The 27407-nt window shown below is 36.7% G+C and overlaps 1 protein-coding gene and 2 long non-coding RNA genes across 10 annotated transcripts; all 3 read left to right on the top strand.

Moving 5' to 3' along the window:
- The first annotated feature begins 879 nt into the window (after positions 1-879).
- On the top strand, positions 880-8729 carry LOC113314609. 8 transcript variants are annotated; one of them, XR_003342531.1, is made up of 10 exons: positions 880-1338; positions 1794-1931; positions 2297-2491; positions 2841-2948; positions 3037-4090; positions 4197-4233; positions 5607-5798; positions 6358-6401; positions 6552-7819; positions 8513-8729. It is a non-coding gene; the product is annotated as an uncharacterized LOC113314609 (long non-coding RNA). The 8 variants fall into 8 exon arrangements; XR_003342520.1 differs by adding an exon at positions 5976-6262 and having other exon boundaries at positions 6358-7819; XR_003342508.1 differs by adding an exon at positions 5918-6262 and having other exon boundaries at positions 6358-7819.
- A 43-nt stretch (positions 8730-8772) lies between these two features.
- LOC113314598 lies at positions 8773-12521 on the top strand. Its single transcript, XR_003342485.1, has 3 exons — positions 8773-9080; positions 9196-11286; positions 11392-12521. It is a non-coding gene; the product is annotated as an uncharacterized LOC113314598 (long non-coding RNA).
- Positions 12522-22792: 10271 nt separating this feature from the next.
- On the top strand, positions 22793-25414 carry LOC113314582 (putative indole-3-acetic acid-amido synthetase GH3.9). Its single transcript, XM_026563263.1, has 4 exons — positions 22793-23185; positions 23316-23417; positions 23681-24489; positions 24589-25414. The coding sequence occupies exons 1-4, from the start codon at positions 22872-22874 to the stop codon at positions 25182-25184; spliced, it is 1821 nt and encodes a 606-aa protein (XP_026419048.1). The 5' UTR covers positions 22793-22871; the 3' UTR covers positions 25185-25414.
- Positions 25415-27407: the final 1993 nt, after the last annotated feature.

The raw sequence follows: 27407 nt of genomic DNA, 5'->3' as shown, positions 1-27407 counted from the left end.
GATTTTGGTTAGTTTACGTTTATATTTTAATTTTAGATGAAGGGTATGTAAATAAATAATGTAATGATTTCGTATGCCTCAAAACAGCTTTCCTAAACTGAGCACATCTGGAAACTACGATGTGCTGTGGTATTTGATAAGGCTAATGTTAACACTGTGAGTTTTGTGAGAATAGTTATCATGACATTACTGATTGGGTGAATATTCTTTAAAAACAAGGAACTAGAACTGTTAATACAATCACAGTTAGGAATAGAGTTTCATGGCAGCTTCGAGAGGAAGGGTTTGAAAAAGTTAATTTTGATGGTTCCTTTGTTAAAGAAAGTAAACATATGGGTATATGACTAACTATGTTCTCTGTAACAGGAATATGTGGAGGTGTAATATTAAAAGCTGGGATAGCCCAAGATGATGAGCAGGCAAAGGCTTTTGCGACACTGGAAGGAAATAAAGATGGGGCAAAGAGCTAATATTCAATTTCTGCACTTGGAGGGAGATTGTTTAAACATTGTGAAAGCGATTAATGGAGCTGAGGGTGAGGGTACTGTGAGATGGACAAATAATAATGTTATTCGTGATTGTAGAATTCTATTAGGATCATTCCAGAATTGGAAGTGATTGTAAAACTAAGTATTATTATTGGTTTAAAACTCTCGGCAGAGAAGAACTAAGTATCTCGATTTAATCATCAATAAAATTCATATCTTTCTTAAAAAAAAAGAAAAACTTCTGCATCAACATTTCATTTCCTCCTTATCAAATATAATGGGTCATCACCCATCCGGCCCAAATCCATCGGGTACATGGTAAGTAGCCCTACAGCCCTAACCCTAAGTATAAAATGGAAAAGATTGAGCGAGAGTTGAAGATTCCAAAATTCACAGATGCAGAGAGAGTATGAAATGAGTTGATAGATCTAAGTTATTGGTTGATCCAAATACTAAAACAAGATCATCAGACGTATTCTCTATTTTCTGTCAAAGATATGGAGGTGTTAGGAAGAAGAATTACCAGAAAATCGAAATTGTTGTTAAAGAATCAGGTGATACAGAAGAGAAAGAAGAAAAGGAAGAAAAACAAAATGGTTTATTTGTTGATCTTGATAGTCAGTATGAGCGGAATCGAAAAGTTTAACAATCTTAGAGGAAGAGCTGCTGTGGTAGACCAGCGAGTTGCAAGCAGAGCCGATAAGCAATCGTGTGTCGGCAATTCTGTAACCTGCTTAGGCGTCATAATCTTCTCGTAGTTGATTTTTTCAAATGTTCATTGAAGTCAACTTCCTGGCCATTTCCAAACACGTCGTTAGGACACTTACCAGAAGAAGTGTAATGGTTTAAGGTAAGTCTGTAATTTCAACTGCCATTTAACTTGGTTATCTTTATATTCTAATGTTTCGTAGCAAGTCATTTATGTTGAAAATTACATGGCATCTAATAATTTTGTTACAAATAGATTGGCAAGTGTATTGGACATGACAATTTGGATCACTATATGCACATATTAGATTAGTTTCAGATTTAATGACAGGTATTGGCTTATGTTTTAGGTGCCAGGTAGAATGTTTGGTGGTATATGTCCACTCTATTCCTGCTAGTATTGATGTTTGTTTTGATCCCTTGAGACTCCCCCGCCTTTTAAGAAGGCGGTAAGATTAGATTTTGATTAACCATAAAATTATTGGATAAGTTATCAAAACCATCTCTTTAAATTATGTTTGTTTGTTTTGTGTACCATATGATTTAATTGTGTGACTTGTGCATTGAATGACAAGTTCATTGTTGTATTTACTTCAGGATTTGTTCGTACTAGATGAATGTTATGGAAAGCTACCCTTTAGGAACAAGAAAGCTAAATGGAAAAGACATCACTATACACCCCACGACGTGGATTGGAAGGATTTTCTAAAATTTTGGACTACTAAAGATCATCAGGTACATTCACAACTCTTTCATGTTCTCCTAGTAATTTCTTCTTTACGTTAATGTCTAATTAAATCTGTATCCATAAGTTTCTTTCAGATTTAGGCATCAACAATTTTTATTTACCGTGTTTATTTATATTCTTAAGTGCCATGTTAGCTACTTGTATATGTTGAGCACTTCTCAAGGTAATGACATTGATGCTCCTGTTTGAGAATTTATGGGAGGTGAAATTTTGATGGTTCAATTGCTCTGGTTTTGGTTTGCATTTATGTCACGCCTTTGTAAGCTTCCCCTGTATTGCTGCGCCAAATACTTATCCATAATATTTTGGTGAATCTGTCTAGTCACTCACTTTAGTTTCCTTGTGCTCACAGGGTCCTTCATATAAGTATCAACTCGTTGCAGCAATCATTCATGTTGGGAATGAGTCTACTTGAGGCCATTACACCACCAACAAGCGCGGTTCAGATGGCAAATGGTGGAGGTGCCTCGATGAGTCTGTAACTGATGTGAGTGAGAACAAAGTGTTGCTTGGTGACACATATCTTCTATTCTACTTACAAATACAGGTAAGTTCACTAATAGATCCTCATATCTAACCATTATACTCTTTTTTGCTTCATTCATATTATTCACGTGGTCTAATCAATGCCTTCGTTGTTGGGTTTTATGAAACATTCTCTCAGCATATGTATCAAACGTTTTCAAGTATTTAGGTATAATTTGCACATTCTAAACTAGACAAATAAAGTGTCCAGATCATAAGCATTGAAATCTTTTGTGCTATCATTCTTATCTGTGTATCTTGAATCCTTGATCCATCTCTGTGCTTGTGCCTGTCCACAATCTTACGAAAATGCTGGCAAATTCAACTGTTCTCATTATCGTGTATTCTAACACATGCTTCATTTGCTTCAGTTGCAGCTCTGATTGTGGGATATTCGTAATGAAGTTCATCGTCCTGAAAATGGATGTTTGTCGTAAGCTTGTTGGCCTTGGAGTTGTTCAAAAAACTGTAATTTAAAGGTAAATGCCACAGATAATGAATATTGAGCTTTTAGTACTGCACAGTAGCGCCCTTAATCTGATGCAAACATGTTAATTCTTTGTGCAGGGTATGTGATTAGAGTGTGGACTCTCGAGTCTGTTTTTTGTACGGTGTGTCTGCATTTAGGGTCACTAGAAAGAATCGCCACCTGACTATGATAGGTGTCTGAGATCAACACGATGGCATTTTTCCTTATCCATGTTGCGCCAGGCCTGAGTTAAGAGGTTGTAGAAATAAAGTTCAAACTTTTGTGTTTAAACTTGGTAGGTTTTGTTGCTCTCCCAATAACTGTGGTGTAATTATCAGAAACTTCCACATTGACTTGCAAGTGCATCTGTAAATTTAGCTTAATTCTTTTGTGAATGAAACAATAGATCAAACAAAAAACCAGCGGATGCTTTTTGTTCATAAACAATATTTTGACAGACACACAGAGGGATAATAGAAGTAGCCCGTAATGATTGTTTCGAAATAACGCGGAAGGAAAATCTCACATAGCAACATTTCCACTGGTTGCAAAGTGCAACACATTTTTTTGGTTTGCCAAGTGTTTGTAAAATTCTTTTTTATGTTGTGAAACAATTGAACAATCAAGATTCAAGGCTGTGGAAAGAAGCTGCCCTTATCTAATGGGTAGGCTGTCTTTATCCAAAGGTTATATTGGTAAAAATAACAATAGTGTCGGTGTAGCTATTTAGAAAGGGAAAGGGAAATTGCAACTGGGAGCCATATATCAATCTGAGATCTGGAATCCCTAAACCCTCTAACTTACTACATCAAACACGCAGAGAATGAAAAATGAGTAGATAGATCGAAGCAGTTATTAGTTGATCAACAAACAAAAAGATATGAAAGGTGTGGGAAGAAAAGTTGGTAATGAATCCGAGTTGTTTGGGTTGTTGTTACTAAAGACACAGAAGAAGATCAAGAAGAAGAAGAAAAGGAAGTAGAAGATCAAACTGCATGAGTTACGTTGGATCATTGGTATGAGCGGAAAATACAAATTTGGAAGAAAAACTGATTGGTCACTTAGAGATTTGACAGTTCATTATAATACTCCACATCCACATGGAGGACTTCTCATTGTTACTGATGTTATTGGAAAACCAACAGGAACAAGGTTCGTACTCCTTCCATTGGCTAATAAGGATACAATTATGCATTTTTTTATTTTTTTTGACAGATTAAACGAATCCAAACTAATCTAGAGTATACCATGTGGTTAGGTACACTTCTAAAAGAAGGCATCTCAGTCAAGAACAGGTAAAATCACTGATCATTGTTCATTCAAACTAAGTTCTTTAGTAAATATCAAATATGTGTCAGTACTTATGATCAATTAGCTTTTACTTGATGCTTGAACTCTACTCTAAATGAGTTCCACAGGGAATGGAGTAGGAAGATGGTTTATAGCTATATGATTGGAAAGAATATTAGAAATGAGTTACTTTTTCGAAATAGTGTTACTTATAATAGGTCTGTGGTGAAATCCTCATATTTATTGCTGCACTGTATATAAAATCCTTTTTTGTGTGAGAGATAAGTCTATTCTGGATGGTGCTTAGATATTGATTTGGACCGCCCCTGGTTGTTTTAAACGATACTTCAATTTGCTTGGTTGAGAATTGAGATATCTGGGTATTACATGTTTGCTCTTTGTTTAATTCTTGCATTTTTTTTTGTTTTTATATTTATATCATTTTGAAGTTGATATCTTATCTCTGAGGGGTTACCAGTGGAGGATCTTATTTTGATTTGATTATATGTGCTCTGAAGCTGGCCACGGTTGGCACACAATCATTTGATTCAGTATTTCTGAATATGACATCTGTGATTGAACACTGAAGGACAAAGTTATTGGGTTATCTATTTCAGGATTTGTTCGCATTAGATGAACGTTATAGAAAAACTACCTTGTCTATTAAACAAGAAAGCTAAATGGAAAAAACATCACTATACACCCCACGATACGAATGAAAAGCATTTTGCAGATCAACCCAACGTCACATACCAGGCCAAATCAGTTGCCATATCTAGTAGTTTGCTTGTGTAATCTGAGAATATGATACAACTTGTATACCTCAAAAAGTATGTTAAGATATGTAAAGTGTGTGAATACCTATGATGTTGAGTAGGTTAACGTGTAAGGATTAGCTCTCTTGTGGGGGAATATTTTCTGTTACCAAACCATGAAACTCCAATTGTCTTCAGCACTTGACATTTGAAATGGTAGATGTTGTCTGATCACTGTAGACTTGGCTTCCTTGGATCAACCTCGCATATGTGCCCAACCCCGTTTGTGAAGTCATCAGTTAACCATTTTGAACTTATGAGTTACGGTATTGCTCTTTGGATAGAACGCCTATCTTTTATTGATATGCTTACTGCCTTTGATCTGTCCAATAGATGGTTGGGAAAGTCGTTTGGTCAAATCAGATTGTATGAGCAGGAAAATGTTCTGGTGATCCTGACGATAGAGATATGGGCTGTATATTTGGTTGAAAACAAGCCAGATTTTTGTTAAATTATAGACATGCAAATGCTACATACTGAATCTTCATATGATGGGCGAGTAACTGATGCTATATATAATGAGTTGAACTTACAAGTTTCTTATTGAGACGCAAATTTTGCAGGTTTTCAGACGTCTACCGATGCCAGGCATTTCACTGTATCTGCAAAGATACCTGGAGTTTCGAACAAAAACAGAAATTTGGGGGTCCAGTTTTATATAAAGTTAGAGCAAGAATGAAATGTGGTGCTGGTTATATTATGCTTCTTTCCAGTTATGTCAGACTTAAGAAATTTGGTGGTGATACTCCTTACAGGTCTGTATACAATTTCTCAGCTGTTGCATTTTCTGTTATGCCTAAAATGTCGTACTTTCTTTAGAGTATCCGTGGGTGACATGGATAACTCATTTTGTTGCGTTGTGACGCGGGTCTAGCTGACCCTATCAACTGGATCATCATGAATTGATGAAAGACTCGCGTGATCTTAAACAGCATGTGGGATAGTGGAGTTGATTAGTTAAGGTCTGGCAGCCAATGTCCTGTTCGCTCACTGAAATGAGGGTAAACAAAATCGTATGCTAAGGTCTGCAGCAAGAATGTCTCCAGATTTTACTGATGCATGTTGCACAAGAAATTAAGAAAATCTAAATTGTTTGATTTTCACAATTGAATAGCAGTTGACCTGTTTCTGTCATCAAACTTGTCTGGAAGTGGTTTTCTATACCTGCGATGTCTTATTCTCACAAATATGTGTAATACTGTGATGTGATGCGATGCCGGTATTGTTAATGAACAACTGTTGTTATTATTTTTGCGTGTTACACATTTTTGTAGTGTCAAGTAGGCTAATATTAATCTCTGCTGAAATATGCAGGGCAATGACTCCATCCTGCCGTTCCTGATCCGAAAGCCTAAGAGGTCCGTTCATTGCTCATAAATCGCATATTATACTTAATTTTGTCTTTGATGATTGCTCTCATTTTTTGCTCAAGCTAGTCTTTCATTGTAATTCGCTCTTTTCCAAACATACGTCTCACTATATCAATTTGTGTCGTGGGCTTTGATCAGCCTGACTCTGGGATGACGAAGAAGATGAACGATTTTTTAGGGACCATGGTTTTTTTTGGGGACCATGGTCCTATTAGACCACCTACCCTACAATTTTAAGGGATGTCCATGGAATTACTAATTTACCCTTACCCTAATTAAAATTAACCCTAATCTAATAACCACCCCTAATCTAATAACTAGGGCTGCACATGGGTCGGGTTGGGTCGGGTTTGGCCTCACCCACCACCCGACCCACTGCTGGTGGGTAATTGAACTTTTCACCCGCAACCGACCCACCATAACAATGGGTCGCTTTTCACCCGACCCACAATAAGGCGGGTTGGGTTGGGTCGGGTGGTGGGTTACCCGTCATATTTTATATCTTGCGGGAAATTGAAATCAATTTCAAATGAATCCCTAGATTTATTTAGAAAGTCAAGAACAATCAACAATACATAGAGTTCAACTAGTTGGGAACAAGTTTTAAGTTGATTCATACCTTCAGTTCACTAATCAAGATTCAAGAACAACGAATTGACGAAGGAAGAAGAGTCTCCGTGACTCTGTCTCTGAGAAGGAGAGAAGAAGAGGCCGAAGTGATAGGTGTGGGCTGCGAGTGCGATGCTTAGTTAGGGTTAGGTATTTTATTTTTTCAATCCAATGGCTGAGATTCATTCTAGAATAGAAAATCTAAGGGGTAGCATGCTAGGGAATATTGGGCGGGTTGGTGGGTCGGGTCGGGTGAAGGAAGTTCCTACCCGCAACCGACCCAACATACGGTGGGTTTTCACGTGCCTCACCCATAGTCGACCCATACTTAGGTGGGTCGGTTCAGGTACGGGTATTTTTCGACGGGTGTGGGTCGGGTCGGCGGGTCGAGTCGGTTATGTGCAGCCATATTAATAACTATCCCTGATTAAAATTAACCCTAACTTAATGTAAAACAAAAACAAAATACTCTAAACCTAAACCTAGCCGCTCGAAAAGAAAAACAGTTCTCTTCTTCTCTTCTTCCCCATTTCAACATCATCTTCATCGATTAATCGTCGATTCATAAAATTTTCATCGTCGATTAATCAATCGACTATAAGAATGGTTCTTCGAAAGAAAACCAAAAGACTCGCAGGAACAGGTCCCCCATTAGGACATCTAGCAAATCAGCCAAGTGATTTTGAGATTCATAAAGAAGTGGAGCAGCCAAGAGAAGTGGAAGAGCCAAGTGAATCCATAATCCAGTATAATAGACGCAGTTCGAACCCTGATTCTTCCATGGGACCGATTCGCAGGTATTTCCCGAGAAACCCATTTCTTTTAATTTGATTTTCATCGATTCAATTGATTAGAAATCATCAAAATAGGGTTCAAATTGAAGTTACAGTGTTTAGTTCGGTCAGAGCGTCTTTTATTGTTTCCCTAGTTTCTTAACCGAACTCCATGAAACGAAGAACACGAAGAACAGTTTGGTTCTATAGGATTGAAAACTAGGTTACCGAACTCGTGAGTTCGGTTGTTTCGCAAAAAAATTGTTGAACTGCCATGTAACCGAACTATAGCCATATTACCAAAAATAGGAAAAAATTCCATGTAACCGAACTGTTTGATTTTTCCCAAAATTTCTAGCACCCACACTACCGAACTCTAGCACCTTTGTTCGGTTGTTTCGCATAAATGTTTAAAACTGCCATGTAATCGAACTGTACCCTTATTACAAAAAAAATAATAATTGGCCATGTAACCGAACTGTTCTTTTTTTCCCTATATGTTTAGTACCCATATAACCGAACTTGTTTCAATATGTTCGGTTTGTTCGCAAAAAACTTTGACAAACCGAACTCTTGGCTACTTACATATATATGTGGAGTTCGGTTTTCTCGAAAAAATAATTGAGTAACCGAAGTCTACCCTGGAACACGATTTTTTTTCTTGAGTTGGTTCTTTTTTCGTGAATTATTCCTTATTTCTTTTGTTTTTTTGTTTAGTGGCAAAGGTAAGAAATCCAACCAACCATTACCGGAAGATTTGAGAACTCCCACGTCTAGAGGCCCAAAACACTAAGGTGCCGATAAGTGTGGAACCAAAAATGCTAAGTATGGAGGTGGGTCATTACCTGGTGTTGTCATCCAAGATGGTGTCAATAGAGATAATGTTGATAACGTAATCCAACAAGTTAATGAAGAGATCGTGGAAGAGATGAGCAGTCAAGAACATAATCAAGGTGGAGAAGATGAACTAGCTCAAGGAGGAGGAAATGAGGGTGGCGATGATGAGGGTGAAAAAGATGAGGAAGACGGAGACAAGGATGGAGATATGGATGATGATGAATCAGAGGAGGACTCAGATGAAGAGGAAGAAGAAGAGGAACAAGCAGACGTAGTGGTAAAAAGACCTAGAAAGACGCCTAAAAAGCCTTGTGCTAGATATTCATACATTCCTCATAAGGATTTGTGTTTTCCTCCAAAGAATCCAACATATGGTACTCCAAGAGATGGCGGGCAGATATTAATGGGCTACAAAAACTCATGGGCTGCCAAGATCTTTGCGACAAAGGTATGGTTCAATCTTAACCATCAAGATTTTGATTTCTTTGTCATTTTATTATATTTTGACATATATTGTTCTTTTCTATATATCTATATTATAAAAAGAAGTGTTGTGTGTGTAGGCTTACAAATCCGACCATTGATTTCGTCATTCTGCGGCTCGGATCGATCGGTAATAAGTTCTATATAGACGTCCGTCCGATCCCGTTTTTAACATATGATTTTGGATGGTGTGGATTATGCCGCGGCCCAAGCTAACTTGACCGCTAATTTATATAGATCTCCATCCGTCCGTCCGTTTTAATAAATATAGTTTTGAACGGCATAGATTATGCAACGACTCGACCAAGATTACCCTAACCTGACCACTTACCTAAACACGACTAAACTTTACGCAGAGTCTACCTTTCCTCCTGTAACTGGATTTCCTAATCTTCCCAATTCCTAAGATGGTTGTTGCACGAGGCATAAAAACAACTTGAAGCACAAGTTTGTTTTTCATATAACAGTAATAACAGAGAGTCCGTGGGAAGTTGTACACACAAGAATTTGCTTCCCCTATACGTTTGTTTTTCTCCAGCTAATGAAAATCCTAGATTTTCTAATAAAGAATAGCTGTTGTTCAGCCTATTTAAAAAAAATAAAATTCGAAAAAGGTGATAAAATTGAACAATGTTGTTCAGCCTAAAATCAGTCTATTTATTATGATAAGAAAAGTGAAGAAGAACTACAGGATGAGGAGCAAAAGAAGAAGCGACACTTGGATACAGGGTCCGGTTGACAAATATTTCATCAAGGAAGGTACATGTTCTAAAGTTTTCGAGAAAAAAATAGATTCTTGCGCCAACTTAATTTGTCTGGTAATGCACTGGCATATTTTCCGTGTGGGATTTCTTTTCTTGATTTTCTTGCCCTTTTTCGGAGATTATTATATGAATATATACGTTACATATCCTTAATTTACCAAACTGATTATTGTTAAACCAGGTAGTCACGAGAAAATAAAGGTCAATAAGATTTTGAAATTCGAGTTTCCAAAAAATAAATAAATATATTATCTTAATAAAATCAAATATTAATCTGAAGACTCTATGTATTTTATCTAATCACCGTCAATTTTAATGCAGATATTATATTTTCCTTTAAATTTTCTAATTCACGGAGGCCCCAGCCCCATCCGGCTACTATGAGCCGTTTAATTAAACATGTTATTGTGATCCGACTAACTAACACGCTATAATATGACACGAGCAACTAAATATCGGGACCATTCTGATATGATCGGATTAGCTAAATATGCTCCCAATTATTATAGACAGACTAAAATATGAAAAGATACTGACCGGCCGACCAAACAATAAATAAATTTCTAAAAAGGTTGAGCCCCGGCCGTAGGCCGGGGTGATACCTAGTATTAGTATATAAGATATGATGTTGTTTTTTTAGGATCATAAAAATGATGTTCGTGTTTTGAAACGTCAAAAGAACAAGGTATGGAATATAGAAAATGAGCGTGATGAGGTCCGCTTCGCGGTATTTGATTGTGTACTCTGGAACGGGATACGACATGCGCACTAAAAATTTGATGTTGTCACTGTTACTGCATTTGCCGAGAGGGCTTATCCGGAAACGGATACCTTTCATCTACCTTTTGGTGAGATGGCAATAACTCCGGATGATTGTTTTAGAATCACAGCCCTACCAATTATGGGAACAAGTGTTCGAGATGACTACGATCCCTCGATGTGTTATGAACTTCTTGAAAACTAGTCGAAATGTGTCTAGGATGGAGCGATAAAAAGGAACAATGTGAGTTTGGGCGAGCTAACAAAGAGCCTAAGGAAGGTCATGAGTATAATGAATTTGAGGAAGACCGCATTTACAAGAAGAAGTTGAAAAAGATCAAGCTCAAAACCTTGTTTGATGAGTTTTCAGGGACGAAAGATTTGGTTGCTCAAGGAAAATTGGTGATGACAGAGGAGAAGACTAAGCACCATGTGACTGCTTATTTGTTATATCAACTTGGAACCATCTTCTTCCCTGACACTTCAGGCCACGTGGTAAATGCTCATTACCTCGAGCTATTGGACCCCTTGAATGAGGTGAACAAGTACTCTTGGGGCATTGCGGGTCTTTCATTCGTTCAAGCGGAACTCAGAAAAGCTTCGAGGCGTAAGAGTCTATATTTTGGAGGCTTATACACCCTTGTTCAGGTACCCCATTAAATTATCGTTTGTGCGTTTGAATATATAAGTGAATGAATGTGTATTGTTACTAATCATATTGCGAATGTATTATTTTTTTGCTTCTTCTAATAGGTTTGGGTGTACAACCACTTCCCTAAACTGCGATTGTCTCATGCTCACACTCCTTGGCCTTATGGGAAGCCTACAGCTGGTAAATATGAATTTTAGAACTCACAGGAAAAGAATAAGGAAAAAAATGTGTTGGAGTTGAGGGAGACATTGGATAAGTTAACAGTGGAAGATGTGGTTTTCCATCCTTACAACATTGCATCAGATGAAGATGAGGAGGATGTAGTTATTAATTTCTCACCTGTTACGGGTTATAATGGACCGTTGTTTCATCCCGGGGGTTGTACAATGTATAATCCTCGAAGAGTACTTAGACAACTTTCTTGTGTCCAAAGTGTCCCACAAGTGGAAAACTTCAACTTCAAGGTAAAGAAGGTCGGAACGAAGAACATCGAGAAGAATTCCATCCCCAAATACGATCCTGCTCCATCAGTGGACCACTGGAAGAACTTTGGGAATTATCTTGTTCCAGTCGAAGAGTTACAAGATTCGTTTGATGAGCAAAATGCCGCTGATGATGGATATATGGAATGGTATGAACATTTTTCTCATCCTCGTGTAATAAACAGTGTCCAACAAGCCCGTGTTGATAAAGCAAAAGCGACGACAATGGAGAAAGAGGCTCAGAAGATTACGAAGCCTACCCCTATGTGTGGTGATAAGTCCTTGATCTTGTGGAATTCGGAGATAAGATATTTACTCTAGTTTTTGTTTTTCAAAATGTTATAAAGTATTGAAAAATAATAGTGACTTATGTTTTTGATGAGAAAAGGTGAAGGCAAGTGCTAAATTGTTGAAGAAATTGATAGCAAAAATCCGGAGTGGAGAGCCGATGGACACTCGAGAACAAACAGACCTCTACAACCAAATAACTAATGTTTTTAATCCCGACCTTGTCGATACAAGTCAGGTTGATCCAAGCCAGACCATGCCGTTGAAAAGGAGTCGCCAACAAGGGGAAGGTTCAAGTCGGATGGTTCAACAACAAAGCAGTGGAGATGGCACTCCTAGTGACGAAGGACAACCTAAAGCTCCTAAACGCAAGAATAGAAAAGTTTCTCGTAGTGGTCGTGGTAAATGAGTGATTGCAACAATTAGTACTTTGGTTTCTTATGTTTAGAAAACTTATTGTGGATTTGGTACTATGTTTTCTTGCGGATTTGGTAGTTTGTTTCCTATTTGTTTGGAAGACATTTGTTTTGCGGATTTGGTAGTTTGTTTTCTTATGTTTGCTTCCAACATTTAGTTATGTGGATTAGTAAATGAATTTCATAATTTGGTTTTTAATTTGTGTTTTAAAGGATTAGTTCGGAAATTTGACTCATATTTGTTTCATTAAATTCAAAACTTTAAGAAATAATTAGGCAGTTCGGTTAGATTGTAAATCTGCGAAACAACCGAACTTGATGGTCCACATGTTCGGTTGGTTCGAAGATTTTACAATCTAACCGAACTCAGCAACAAAAAAATTTCAAAACATACAGAGTAATGTTCGGTTACCTGCTATGATTTACCAGGTAACCGAACTTGATGGTCCACATGTTCGGTAGATTTGAAGATTTTACAATTTAACCGAACTCAGCAACAAAAAAATTTTCAAAACATACAGAGTAATGTTCGGTTACCTGGTATTATTTTGCAGGTAACCGAACTGTGGAGTTCAAAATTCAGTGAAAATAGTTTCCTATGTTCGGTTACCTGCTACGATTTACCAGGTAACCGAACATTACTCTGTAACTTATGAATTTGGTGTTTTGGACTGTTCGGTTACCTTGGTTTTACAGAACCAACCGAACCCTTCAGTTCGGTTATACGTGTAAAGTTTCCAGGTAACCGAACCCTTGAGTTCGGTTTTGTCTATTTGTTTCTTATGTAACCGAACTATATATTTTGAAATTTGAATGACACAAATTTCAAGTAACAACTATTTTTATAGCCGTTATACACCTTAGTAGTATAAATAAGTGTCTCATAGTTAATATTTTGTCTCAAAATATTCACAAATGGCAGCTACTACTCCTACATTTACTCTAGATGAAGATCTTTCTCTTTTCAGAAACTACATACTATACTATCCAAAGAGGGTGAAGAACGACGAATGAATGGTATTATGAGTCAAAGTTATTGGGGGAAAATTCATGAGAAATTCTGCTCCGACACAACAAACTCTCATAACCGTGATCATATAGCTTTGTTCATTCGATTTGGAAAGATTAAAGATAGAGTTGTGGAATTTATGGCTTTATTTCGTACTGTAAGGATGTATCGACTTAGGGGTGAAACATATGAGGAAATCGTTTTAACATCAAAAAATGAATGGAGACGATGGAAAAGAAAGGATTTCAAATATGAGGATCATTTCCGCATCTTCAAAACCTTTTTCATAACGCGTTTTGGATATTAAGTGTTATGTTCGCTCATGTAACTTTCTCTCGTCTTTTATTTCTAGTCATTTATTTATGCTTTTGATTGAAAAGAGAATAAATAGTCGTTTATTTATGCTCTTGTTCTCTAAATAGAAAAAGTCTAGCTAGTGCTAAAATGTTGAAGAAACTGATGGAAAAGATCAAGAGTGGAGAACTTCTATAAAATGCAATGCGAAAAACAACAAAATATGAGCAAATAACACAAAAATAAGACCAAATACCAAAAAACACAATCTTACATTCATATGATGATGTTCAAAAGCATACATATATTCTAGCCAAGGGTACATCTAATCATCCCCAAGGGAAATTGCATGTCAATGTATAATTTTGTTCGATTCCTCCAAAGCTTTCCACATCTCCATGTTATGTTCATACATAATGCACCAACCCAACATCGTGTCGGGGTTAAATCCATTCCAATAAGAGTATGCGCATATCAGAGGCAATGGACAATTGTCTTCTAACCGGAGGCCTACAAAATGGTTGTTGTTAACCAACGCAATCACCACTCTCATACGTCTAAGTTTCTCGACACATATGGTTGTTTTGGGAGTGTATGTGAAACCAGCACCTTTTGAGAAATAGTGAACCACACAATTGAATGCGTCGGCGATTAAGTGCCCACATATCGGCATGCCCATCCAATGGTCCCTTGTGATTGGATTGCCCCCGTGGAGACGGATTTGATACCTAAGGAATTGCATGTTGAGGCTATCATCCCCATCGGACAACATTCTCTTGTAAAATTCCGGTTTTTCCTTTAGCTTCATCTTCATCCTTTGACGAATATAAGTGATTTCATTGTCACCATATAGTTTGGCACCTTGAGTGAAAGGCCCTAGTTGTTCCTTGACAACGTGGAAACCGCAATTACCATCCGGATGGACATCATTGATGGATATGACGTAATCTATAATATAAGGAGGTAGCTCTTCCAAGTACCTTTTATCAACAGGAGGTGGTGTATTATCAATTGGAGCCTTTAGCTTCACTTGACTTGGTTCCGACGGAGTAGGTTGAGAGCGTAACATTGGTCCTTTTTTCTTCATATTCCTTTCACTTGACTCGCCCTTTTGAATAATATTCCTTCCCCTTTTCTTCGAATCTTCTTGGTACTTCACCTCGGTATGCTCATGCCCACAAGGATCTCTAGTAAAAGGGGTCATTTAACTTTCCTTCTTATCCAACACCTTTGCATATTCTCTAACTTGTTTTTTTGTTTCTTTGGTTTTTGGCCTACCTCTTCCCTTGCCTTTACTCAGTTCTTGCATATTCTCCGAAGTGTGCGGAAAAACGATAGGTCGCATGTCATCCCAAAAGATTTGCGTTTAGAGGTTGTTCATGTTCCGGTACATTTCGATAACCGCTCTTCCCATTTCATTGTCACCAAACTCTTCACCGACATCGCCCTTTGGAGGAGGGACAAAACTTAAGTGTTGCCAATGTGGATCAATATCGCTTAAAGGGATTATGCCATGTTCATACTTAGATATCATGTGGCGACAAGGGAGTCCCATAGACTTCATCATGTTGCAAACACACACCTCATCCGGCTTGGTTCCCCATATGTCAATCAAATTCACCTCAACCATTAACCTCTTGATGCAAGCATGTGAAACATTATAGTGGAGTCCCTTAAACAACCGAAGGTCCGCCATTTTCTTGATGTTACCATCTTTGTCTACAATCTTTGTGTACTTCATGATGCGGCTTTTTTTGGAACTTCTCTTTAATTCTCTCAATATCGCGTTTGAAGTAACTCTCCATTGCGTTAAACACAACCACAAAATTATCGACACATCCAAAGAGATTTTTCTTCAACCGGTGGTGAGACGATTCTACCAAACTTGTCGCTTGATTCCCAAAGTGTTTATAGTTGTTGGTAAAAGCATAAACGAAGCGCTCTTTATGCGGTTCCAACCATTGCTCCACCACATACGTTATTATACCGTCCGGATATTCGGGGCTAGACTAATGTTCTCTAAATTCGACAAGATTTAGATAATACTCTTCTTCGGTGAGAGACCAAGTCAATGCCTCCCATTCCCCGGAGAAGGCAACCCATTTAGCGTGATTTATGGCGTATTGTTTATCGAATTCCTCTTTTGCTTCCGCTTGTTCATCTTCCGGTAGCTTACTAATCTCTTCCAATCCTTTCCTCTTAGGTGGACAAAGTTGAGGCTTGCACCTATTCATCACATTGCACCATATATGAAATGTACAAAGCATATTATGTGCTAATGGGAAGACTTTCTATATTGCGTTCATCAATGCTACGTCATTGTCCGTCATGATAACCCCGGGGATCTCATCATCTAGGTAGATCACCTTCACTTGTTGTAACGCCTAAGTGTAACTTGGTTCTTGCTCGTCCTTTAGAAAACAAAAAGCAACGGTAAACGGTGACTTCGTCAACGTACGACCAACAATGTTCAACAATGGCATCTCGTATTTGTTTGTCTTTTAAGTGCAATCCATTATAAGAACTTCATTGAAGTATTGAGCCAATTGAACACTCTTCGGATGGGCAATGAAGAGATGAGTTATTTCTTCTTCCGGACCTACCTTCTTTTGAACCGCGTAGCCTTTCTCTTGAGCCAAAAAAAATAATTGTTGCATTACTTTTCTATCCTTCCATTCATTCCTTTTAATCGTCTCAATCGCATTGTAAATGGTGTACAAAGATGATACGTTACCCGGGTTATCTTGCTTTAATAAGCGAAGCATTGTGGAAGGTGGAATACACAGTTTCCTATACTCGGCTATTTTTTCCATTTCTCGAGGAGTGAGCCTTGCGGCCATTGCATGCCCTTCAAGATCATCCGGACGAGGGTGGTTATGACGACCTACCACCTTATTCATAGCTAGAAACCATTTCGTCGTTAATTTGCTCTTGCTAAATACTATCTTGAACGGGCATTTGATTTTCTTTGAGCACGTTGTGTTCTTCCTCGTCGTCTTTACTTTATACTCATAACCCTTCCTCTTGTGACTAACATCGGGATCTCCACTTCTCTCACAAACCATTTCAAAACGAGTGTTGCTTTCTTTTCCATTAAAAACCAAGACGCAATTGACTCTCTTGGCATGTTCTCTAGCCCAATTCTTCGCATCAATAGGTAAGTCAAATACCAACTCATTAGCATAGTGATGAGATGTATCTTCGAACAACATACCAATCAGAGAAGGTTGATTATGAATTGGTATAGGTTGGGATTCCATCTACAAGAAATGTAACAACATCAATGCAATCACAAATAAGTTCGGTCACATAATAATTTTATCATGAAAACCGAACTCATTGTTCGGTTGGTTAAGCAAGTTGCAAAGCAACCGAACAAATAAAAGGAACAGGGTTCGGTAACATGTGAATTTTATCGCAACAATCGATCTAATAAAAGGAACAGAGTTCGGTTACTTTGTATTTTATGTAGATAACCGAACTAGACACTGGAACTTCAGATTTTTTTTGTTTGTTAAGTTCGATTGGTCATGCTGTTAGGTTCAAGTTTGCGAAACAACCGAACTTATTAAACATAGTTCGGTTAGATAGTTGGTACATGCAGTTTGCGAACCACCCGAAATGTATACACTTAGTTAAACTTTATTTTTACGTAAAGTTGGGTTAGTTGCGAACCAACCGAACATAACACTGCATCTCATAACTTCCATTAATATGGAGTTCGGTAACCTGCGTGTTTGGATAAAGTAACCGAACTACATCTTCAAATGAGTTCGGTTACTTATTCATCTCACAAGGAAACCGAACTACACCTTCAGAACAGTTCGGTTACATGTTCTTCATATAATGTAACCGAACTGTGCAAAATCCAGTTCAAAAATTTACATTTTTGGGGAAGTTTTTACCAATTCAACATACATTATATAAGTTTGGAGCATACCTGTTCACCCAAATACTCTTCCTCCGGTTGTGGTTGATAAAATCCATCATTTTCATCTTGAGTTTCATTTTGGGGAAGAATACAATCACCATCTAAGAAATAAGCCAAATCCGGATCATTTTGAAGATTAACAAATATTCTAGGAGAGGATGGAGATGAAGAATTAGATGAGTTTTCATCACTTGAATACTCAAAGGGGGTGAATTGGATTTTTTTTTTATTTTCCATGTTTTTCTCATTCATCTTCTCTAACTCTACTCTCACAATAATTCTACTCAACTAATAATAAACCCATCTTTTAATTTAATCTCACTAATTGTTTTTAACTAAATCATTTCACTAATCATAACCTAAAATTAATTAAGAGGGTAGATTAGGTATTAAATAAATAACTAGATATGGGATGACCTAGAATTACTTCTAATGTCTTTACCCAAAATAAAACCATGGTCCCCAAAAAAAACCATTGTCCCCAAAAAAATCGTTCAAGAAGATGGTGCATGGGCTTTCTCAATTTGTGTCCTGGGCTTTCTCTTTTCAGTGTGGTCGCCGTGATTACATGGATGATTACCATGTAAGCAATTCACGATAACATTTACTTCAATTCAAATTCATCTTTAAATATGTTTAAATTATTAGTTCAAATTAAATTTGTTATCTTGTATTAAAGTTCAAATTTTTATCATCTTGCAGTATGGACTTTGAGTTCTGGTGTTTCCACTGTCAACTTAGTTCTGAATCAGCATTGTTCTGGGAAGTAAATATTGCGCTGAAAGTTGCCATGTAAAATTGTTGTTATAACATTGTCGGTACTTAATGAATTCATTGCCAACTGAATTGTGTTTTATGAAATGTGCATTTATCAGCAATCCTGTTATAGGGGCGGCATGTTCCATTAGAGGGACGGCAAGTGTGATAACAATGTCCCTCTAGTTGGTTAGGGAATCTCCTATAAGGTTGTAAATTAACTAATTTACCCATTCTATTTTGGTTGAAAATACATAATTGTCCTCCCCTATTTCTAAACCTAATGAATCAAAAAAATCAAAACAGTTTTTTTTTCATCTTCATCTTCTCTTCTCCTCTTCCATTAAAACTGAAATTTTCATCGTCCTCGATTAATCGGAAATTTGAAAAATTGATAATCATTGATTGAAAACTATATTAGAGATGCCGAAGAAGAAGGTTAACGAAGATTGAAGTTAGTTTTGTATCAAAAATCAGGGTTTGGAACGAAATTGAAATTTCTGTGTAGCATGTGAGTTACGGTTGGCAATAACGCCAATTGGAACCGTAACTATAGATTTGGTTGATGTTACGATTCATTTAACTCAAATACCAACCGTAATTTCTTGATTTTGAGAAAGAATGTTCAGTTACGATTTTTTTTTGCAGCCGTAATTGATTTACGGTTGGTCTCGATACTTAAGTTACGAACCGTAATTCTTTCTGGATGTTTCAACCGTAATTGAGTTACGACTTGTAACTCAAATAACCTTACCAACCGTAAAACATACTGTGTCTTAGAAATTTATTCGGTTCAAAAATTAGTTGAAATACCAACCGTAAGTCAGTTACGGTTGGTCTCGATTCATTAGTTACCAACCGTTATTTGTTACGGTTGCTATATGATGTCATGTTTCAAACCGTAATTAGGTTACGGTTCGTATCGAATTTTTTTTACCAACCGTAACTGGTATTCCGATTGGGTTTTCCCCAAATTTTACCAGTTACGGTTGGTATTCGATAATTTATGAACCGTAACACAGAGTTACAGTTGGTCAAGAGCACAATTCCAACCGTAAGTTATTCTGAAAATGTAAAAGTTTTGATTTTTTTACGTATTTTAGATAGTTTTGAGCGACAAAAAGCTAATGGGAACTAATTTAGAAGTATATTTGGTCAGTTTCGGGCTCTGGTTCTTCACTTTATTGGCTAATTTCTTCAATTGATTGAGATTGACCTTCACTATGGGTTAAAACATCTCTACCATCTAACAAATACTCCATATCAGGATCTCCATCAAGATGTATGTAGTATTTGTTTTCTTTATCGTATAGAGATTCACCCATCTCAAATTTGCCAATGGAATCACTCATTTTGGTTGAGTGAATCAAAATTTAGGGTTTCACAAATATCACATAAGTTTTCTTTTTCTTCTCCTCTAATTTTTTTTTTATAACTCTAAAAATCTGATTTTAGAGTTATTATAAGTGAAAATTAATTTGCAACACTAATCTTGATTATCAACACTAATCTTGATTATCATCACTAATTTAGATTATTAATAATAAGGGTTAATTGGTCATTTTCATATTTTTTTGATAAGGGACACTTGAATTAGCATCTAATGATCCTTTTTGTCTTATTAGGTTTGGCGCCACTCCAATGAAACCACCCGCCCCTTTAACAGGATTGTTTATCAGCTCACTTGTATACCGTTTTTCGCAAGCAGATTCTGACCGTCAAATGGCTCAAACGGTGGCCATTTAAAATATATGAAAGACACTTTATTAATTTAGTTAACTTGGAAAAGTTTTTACTCATAACTATGATCACAACTGGCTAGATCAGAAATGCTCCGAGCAAGTTTTTTTCCCGTCTCCCGCCCAAACATCTGTCACAAAAATGCCCTGTTTTGCTCAGCAAAGCTCTGGCAAGTTTCTTTCCCTCTCCAACCCAAACATTTGGCACAAAAATGCCATGCTTTAACCATCTATAATAGTATAGGAACCGACATATACCAACCACTTTATCTTAGGCCATTCATCACTCAAAATTTCTTCACCGGAAACCAAACAAAAAAGTTGAGTAGCGATACCTTTCATATCTGAGTCATAGAAATGAAAACCCATGCAGTAAAAAGGGAAATGTTTTAAATTATTGATCATTTGCATGCTTAGTTTGTTTACACTGTTGAGATACATAAAAGGAGACAGATACCTAAACTCTCAATAATTTCACCTCTTTTTCCATGTAAATTCCAGAATTTCATTCTCTTTCACATTTCATTTCAAAGTTGAAACCCATATTGGTTTCAATCATGATTCAATAAGGCTGAAACACTGATCGAATCATCAAGTGTGTGGTGTGTCATTGTTTAACCTTTTTCTGAAAAAGCAAAACCAAATTCAAACAATAATAAAAAGTTCTCATGCGAGTACAATTGCATGCGTCATCAAACACCCATTAATCTACAACACAAGACAGTGTCACTCAAGATTAAGTTTCAATGAAAATGGGTGTTTTATATCTTCTTGCAAAAGTCTGCCTCCTGTAGTGCTTCCTGCAATTAGTGACCCATAAATTTTAGTTGAGCGTGTACGTCTTTCTTGTTAAGTAGTCTATATTGTGTGGATGTAACCATCATAAAAAAGATTTTTCGATTCGAAACAGCAAAAAGGAAGTGATGATGAAAAAGAAAGAAAACTTAATGTAAATTGTAAGGGGATTAATTATTTGTTCGTCATCCATAACCATAAGGGTGCAATCCATGCTTTAGCACAATTTTGAGACATAGGTGGAGATGGGAATCTTACACGCGCGCGGCCATCAAATATGTGGATAAGAGTTGCGCGAACGTCATCCTATCGATGAATGCAGTGTGGAATCAATCAAGTATTCGGATAGACTTTCCTGGATCATCATGTAATTTTTCAAGTAATGGAAGGCAGGTAGTATCATTTGAGTGTGCGCCTAGTCATGCATGTTAAAACAGAACAAAGAGAAGAAACAAAGAACTACAGTACATATTTACTTTCTCATGCATTATCAAAATTATTGCCTAACAAGGTAAATTAAATAGTGTAAATGGAATTTGTACGTACATTATTCTTCTTTTTGCAAGAATCAATAATGGAGGGCAGGGGAAGGAGGGGATAGACAAGAAGAACCCGCATAGTATTCGACAAGGAAAAAAAAAAGGAATTAGGACGCGGCGATCGTAAGCATATAGCAATGAGAATGGACATGTGTGATGAAGATATCCTCAACAAGGACAAACATCAATTGATAGATGGATAATATTACTGTTGATAGATAATATTACTGTTGATTACCATGTCGATCACAAGAATTCTTTCTAATCCAACTCGGATAAATTCCGATATATCTAATCTAATCAGTGTTTCTAACTAGTAGTCTAGTAGTTAGAGGAATATAATTGCTTAAAGGCTTCATTTTAATGGGTTTTGAATGACCTTTATACTTCTTACAACTTGCAAAATGCCATTGCTGTTACAGGGTACCAATTACGTATATGAGGAATTATCAAAATCTAGTAGACCTATGATTGTTTTGTTTTAAATGAATTCAGAGATAATAGTCTACACTTTTCACAAAATATAAATACCCCAACAAATGTAATGTAAAATTGGAGTAAAAACTTATTCGGTTAATCTCAAGCTAACCAACCATATATTTCCCTCTCCTTTTTTCCCTCAACCAAGAAGAGATTGATGGTATCACAATTAGAAATAAATTAGAGGGTTCTTCTTGTTGGATCACCTTTGAGACGTCATCGTTTCTTTATTAGGGCAGATAAGATAAGAAGAACAAACACCATTGCTAAGTTGTGATTTTTCTTTTCCCCTCTTGGCTTATTATATATTTATTTATTTTTGACTTGAAAAGAATTTGCTTTCGCGCTCTAAACCACTGAAGAGAATAGTATAACGGTGTTAGAAATGGATGCGTGGTAACGTATCGCGTTTCAGATTCGGAATAGTCTCTCCGAGCTAGCAGTACAAATTGATTTGAGGTCTTCTTTTTATTTTTATATGGTAAAAAATTTGGTACCGAACGCAGGTCGCCGATATCATCACTGAGTGACTTTACCACCCTACTACAGTGACACCAGGAATTGATTTGAGGACAATAGGAAGCATTTTGGCCATTGGGAATTTGGATAGCGGCTGGAAAAAGTTCAAATACACAACTCAACACATAATTATCAGAGTACTTTCCATTCACTAATTAATTAAATATTTTAATTAATTAATTGACACAACACATAATTAATTAAATACTTTAATTATACTGTATTATAAATAGACCATTCATTGAGCTGATATCCCCACATAAGAAAGACTATTCAAGTTTCACGAGCCAAACAAAAACACTTGGTTTTCTTCTTGCTTTCTTTCTTTGCATTATGGATGGTAAAAGGTTGGAATATAAAGGTGATGAAGCTCTAAAAGATCTTGAACGCATAACAAGTAATGCTAATGAAGTTCAAGAAAATATTTTGAAAGAGATTATAACCAGAAATGAGTCTACTGAATATTTGAAAAAATTCATGGATGGTGTTTCAACAATGAAAAGTTCGAAGAAGACAATGATCTCTGAGTTTAAGAAGCGTGTCCCCGTTGTAAGTTATGCTCGAATTCGGCCGTATATTCAACGAATTGCTAATGGGGAAGATTCTTCTATTCTTTCTGGTCGCCCTATCACTGAAATGTTATGCAGGTACGTTATGTTCATAAATCCCACCTTTTATGGTTTATATAAATTCTTACTCAACTCTTAATTAATTAATTAATTAATAACTATTCTCATCCATTATTAGTCGTTTGTCTATTAATTAATTAATTTACAGTTCGGGAACTTCGGCCGGAGTACCTAAGCTGATGCCTACTATAGCTGAAGACCATGATCGCCGAACATATTTATACAACTTGATTATGCCGATTATGAACCAGTAAGTTCTTACTTCAAATCTTAATCATAAACTATTTTCAGTTTTACTTTCTCTCTGTTAATGGCAACAAAGAATCACTTCTTCTTTTTTTCGTGCCGTAAAGAACAATATGTATGTCACGTTCATATGATGCATCAAAAATTTAATGACGAAATGTAAGCTCTGTTTAGTGCATTGCGGCGTGTTTCGCATAAAAGGTATATTCAGTCACTTCTCATCGTTCTACGGCCTTTATCTCATTGATGTCGACGTGAATTGTGTAGGTATGTACCGGGCCTTGACGAGGGAAAAGCCATGTACTTGAACTTTGTAAAAGCAGAGACATTGACACCTTCTGGGTTACCAGCTCGGCCAGTGCTCACGAGCTACTACAAAAGCAAACATTTTAAGTGCAGAGTGCGTGACTCATTCAACGACTTTACGAGCCCTGATAAAACCATCTTATGCATTGATAGTCGTCAAAGTATGTACTGTCAACTCCTAGCTGGTTTAATATACCGTAAGCAAGTCCTCAGACTCGGAGCGGTGTTTGCCTCAGCTTTCCTCCGAGCCATTAGCTTTCTTGAACATAACTGGCCTGAATTGTGTAACGACATCAGAACTGGTCAGTTAGGGTCAACTATCACAGACGCGGGTTGTCGATCATCAATGTTGGATGTATTGAAGTATCCAGACCCAAAAGCAGCTGATGAAATCGAAGAAATTTGTAGTTGTCAGTCGTGGAACGGAATATTAGGCTATCTATGGCCCAAAACTAAGTACATTGAAGCTGTAGTTACTGGATCCATGGCGCAGTATATCCCAGCCTTAGAGTATTATACTGCTGGAAAATTACCTTTGGTTTGTACAATGTATGCTTCATCCGAATGTTACTTTGGTGTAAATTTGGAGCCACTGTGCAAACCGGACGACGTGGCATTTACCCTTTTGCCAAACATGGGTTATTTCGAATTTATACCATTGAATGATGATGGACCAGTGGATGAAGATGAGGTTGAAAAGGAGAAATTAGTCGACATGGCCAATGTCAGGATTGGATCTTACTATGAACTTGTTGTTACAACTTTTGCTGGTAAGACGAAATCTTTAGACTTCATTTCGTGTTAGTTAGTGTTTTCACATATGAATTATATAACCCTTTGATTTTTCTTTTGGGACATATATATATTAGGATTATGCAGGTACCGAATCGGAGATGTCGTGCAGGTAACTGGATTTTACAATAAAGCTCCGCAACTACGATTCATCTGCCGTAGAAATGTCGTGTTAAGCATTGACAATGACAAAACTAGTGAAGAAGATCTTCATAACAGTGTTACCGCAGCTAAAAAGCTCCTGGAAAGTGCCCTGCTCGTAGAATACACCAGTTATGCTGATACTTCATCTATTCCTGGACATTACGTATTGTTTTGGGAGATCGTATATCATACACCGCCAATGGTTAACGGTTTCAGCACTGATCAAATAGCCAATGATACAATGGAAGTTAGCGTTCTTGAAGATTGTTGCATGGCCGTTGAAGAAGGACTTGATTACATATACAAACGCTGTCGTACTTATGACAAGTCCGTTGGACCACTGGAGATACGTGTGGTTGAGCCTGGTTCGTTTGATGCTTTAATGGATCATTTCATCAGTCAGGGTGCTTCCATTAATCAGTACAAAACTCCGAGGTGCATCAGGACTAGCTTCGCTCTAGAACTGCTTAATTCCCGAGTCAAGTCTTGCGTTTTTAGCCCTAGAGATCCAATATGGAACCCTTTGTAATTCGTGTCTGTACTTGTCGTGCATGCATAAGATGAGCTTATCATTATGGTTTTTGCTGCATGAACGTAATTTTAGCTTAATCAGATATTAACTAGTATGATTTTAGCAGGAGCCTGCCTTCGTGATTATTCATGAAATGGAGGAAAAAATAATCTAGTGTATTATCTAAATTAGCTGCTGATTTTGGCATCTTATCCAACCATTAATAAAGTAAATGACCATTACATTGACACTCTTTCTTAGAATCATTGGGTGCTTTAGCATAAGAGCTCCATTGTCTAATCCCTTGAGCTCATCATGCTAGGCCGGTGGAAAGTTGTTTTCAGTTGTTGGATAAGGATAACTTCTCAAAAACAAATACACTTTGGAGTCATAAGCCATAACAGTTCCATATGGTATTAAGTAATTAAGAGAACTTTGTTCTCCATATCTTAGTATTTCGATATTGAAAATGCAGTTTTCAAGACAAGACTTTCATGCTTAATTCATACAGAAATGCTAAATGTGTCCGCCAACAAATTAATTAGGCCTTGTACGTACTATTGCACTCATGGGAAAGTAAACGATATATATATATGTGGATGTTGGGTTTTTCTCCACTGAGCTGTTCCTCCTTTTTGGAAGAGTAGACCTGAGGTTTAAACTCCTTAATCCCGTCTGTAATCTCTTATGCTAGCTAAATGAAAGTTTAGTTCTTTTAAAGAAGAAGAAAAATGTAGTGATGTAACCACTTTTAAGTACCATATTCGAATTCAGAAGAAAAAATAAACTAAATCTATAATTTTGTGTGTACATTACATGCAAAATACTGTTCATACTGCGGTTTTAAAAGGTGGGTAACAGAATCATCTAATCAGTCATTTCTAATTGAATATTACCTAAACTTTACGGGTGTTGTATGGTTTCCAACTTGCATGAATTATGATTAACTTGTAATTACTAAGCAATAATCTAATCTTGTAAAGGTCGTAGCATACAACTTTTTTTTATTGTGAAACCCAAATTTAATCAACTTGTGTTATTATTATACAGAAAAGGTCCGCGCATACAAGAAGATCTCAAAAATATATAACAACATTATTAAAACAAAGAAAAGAGTTTGGATATATTTTTTGTATTAGATTTTTCTTTCAGAGTCAAAACGTACATTTTAGATTCTTAATAGATCAAGTAGGGTCCGAGTATATAACCGTGGCTGGTTGGGGTTAATGTTCAGGCACAAATTTTGTCCTGAAAGTGGACAGACTTGACTACTGAAAATGTAATTTTTCTTTTCAAAAAGATTGGAATCAATTTCATTGCAGGCTTAAAAAGTTGTGATTGTAAATAAAAGTGATCAGAAAGACAAACAAACAGTTAGCAAGACTGAAATGTACAATGTCGGGGTCAGTAATATCGTGCTTGGGGGATTGATATTTTTTTCTTCTCATGGGTATGTTTTTAGTTTCAAGGGGTGACACTTTGATGTTTAAATTGTTCCAGTAGGTTTTGGTTTATGTTATGTCGTGCCCTATTTGTTAGTTACTCGACTTGATGCTAGGTATGTTTTATAGCCATTCTGTGATTGACTTGTTCTTATTAAAAAAGAAAATGTTGTAGATAATCTGTATCCCTATGGCTGTTAGATATTATATATGAAAGATCCTCATGTTCAATGGGTATTCTCGGAAACAGTTAAGAGAAATGTTGGGAGTGGTCAAGAAAGAGGAGCAGAAATTTCATCTGACAACTAAGAAGTATCTTGCCTTTTGCGATTTGGTAGAATGTATGAAATGAGCGCAACTGTCGGCTATAAAGGGGATATCAGAGGAATTTTGATCAGCTTATCACTTCCAATAAATGTACTCTATATAACTGGTCTTTGAATTCAAGGTTATCTGAGTGTTACTCTTTGAACACCTTAATCTCAAATTGGGAGGCAGTTGTTAGTAACAATTAGTTAATCCCAAACTTTTGTAATCTTAGTTTGATCTCTTTGATGAAGCTCTGTCTTTAATACAATTTTCCCTTTGCTCTGAAAAAAGATCCCCTGTTTTGAAGTAATTGAGAGTGCATGGGCTTTAGAAGTTGAATGCTCACAGGCTTTTAAGTTTATCTCCAAGCTAAAAGAAAAAGATGTTAAGAATAATATAAAAATTTGGAACGGAGACCATCTTGGAAAAATTCTGAATCTAAATAGTTGTTCTCCAAGAATTCCACGGGAGACACAGCCTTGTGGACCCA

This window comes from Papaver somniferum, chromosome 1, assembly GCF_003573695.1.
Source record: "Papaver somniferum cultivar HN1 chromosome 1, ASM357369v1, whole genome shotgun sequence".
In the NCBI taxonomy this organism is placed as follows: Eukaryota; Viridiplantae; Streptophyta; class Magnoliopsida; order Ranunculales; family Papaveraceae; genus Papaver; species Papaver somniferum.
The sequence above is the reverse complement of the archived record's forward strand: the minus strand, read 5'-3'. Positions and strand labels throughout refer to the sequence as shown.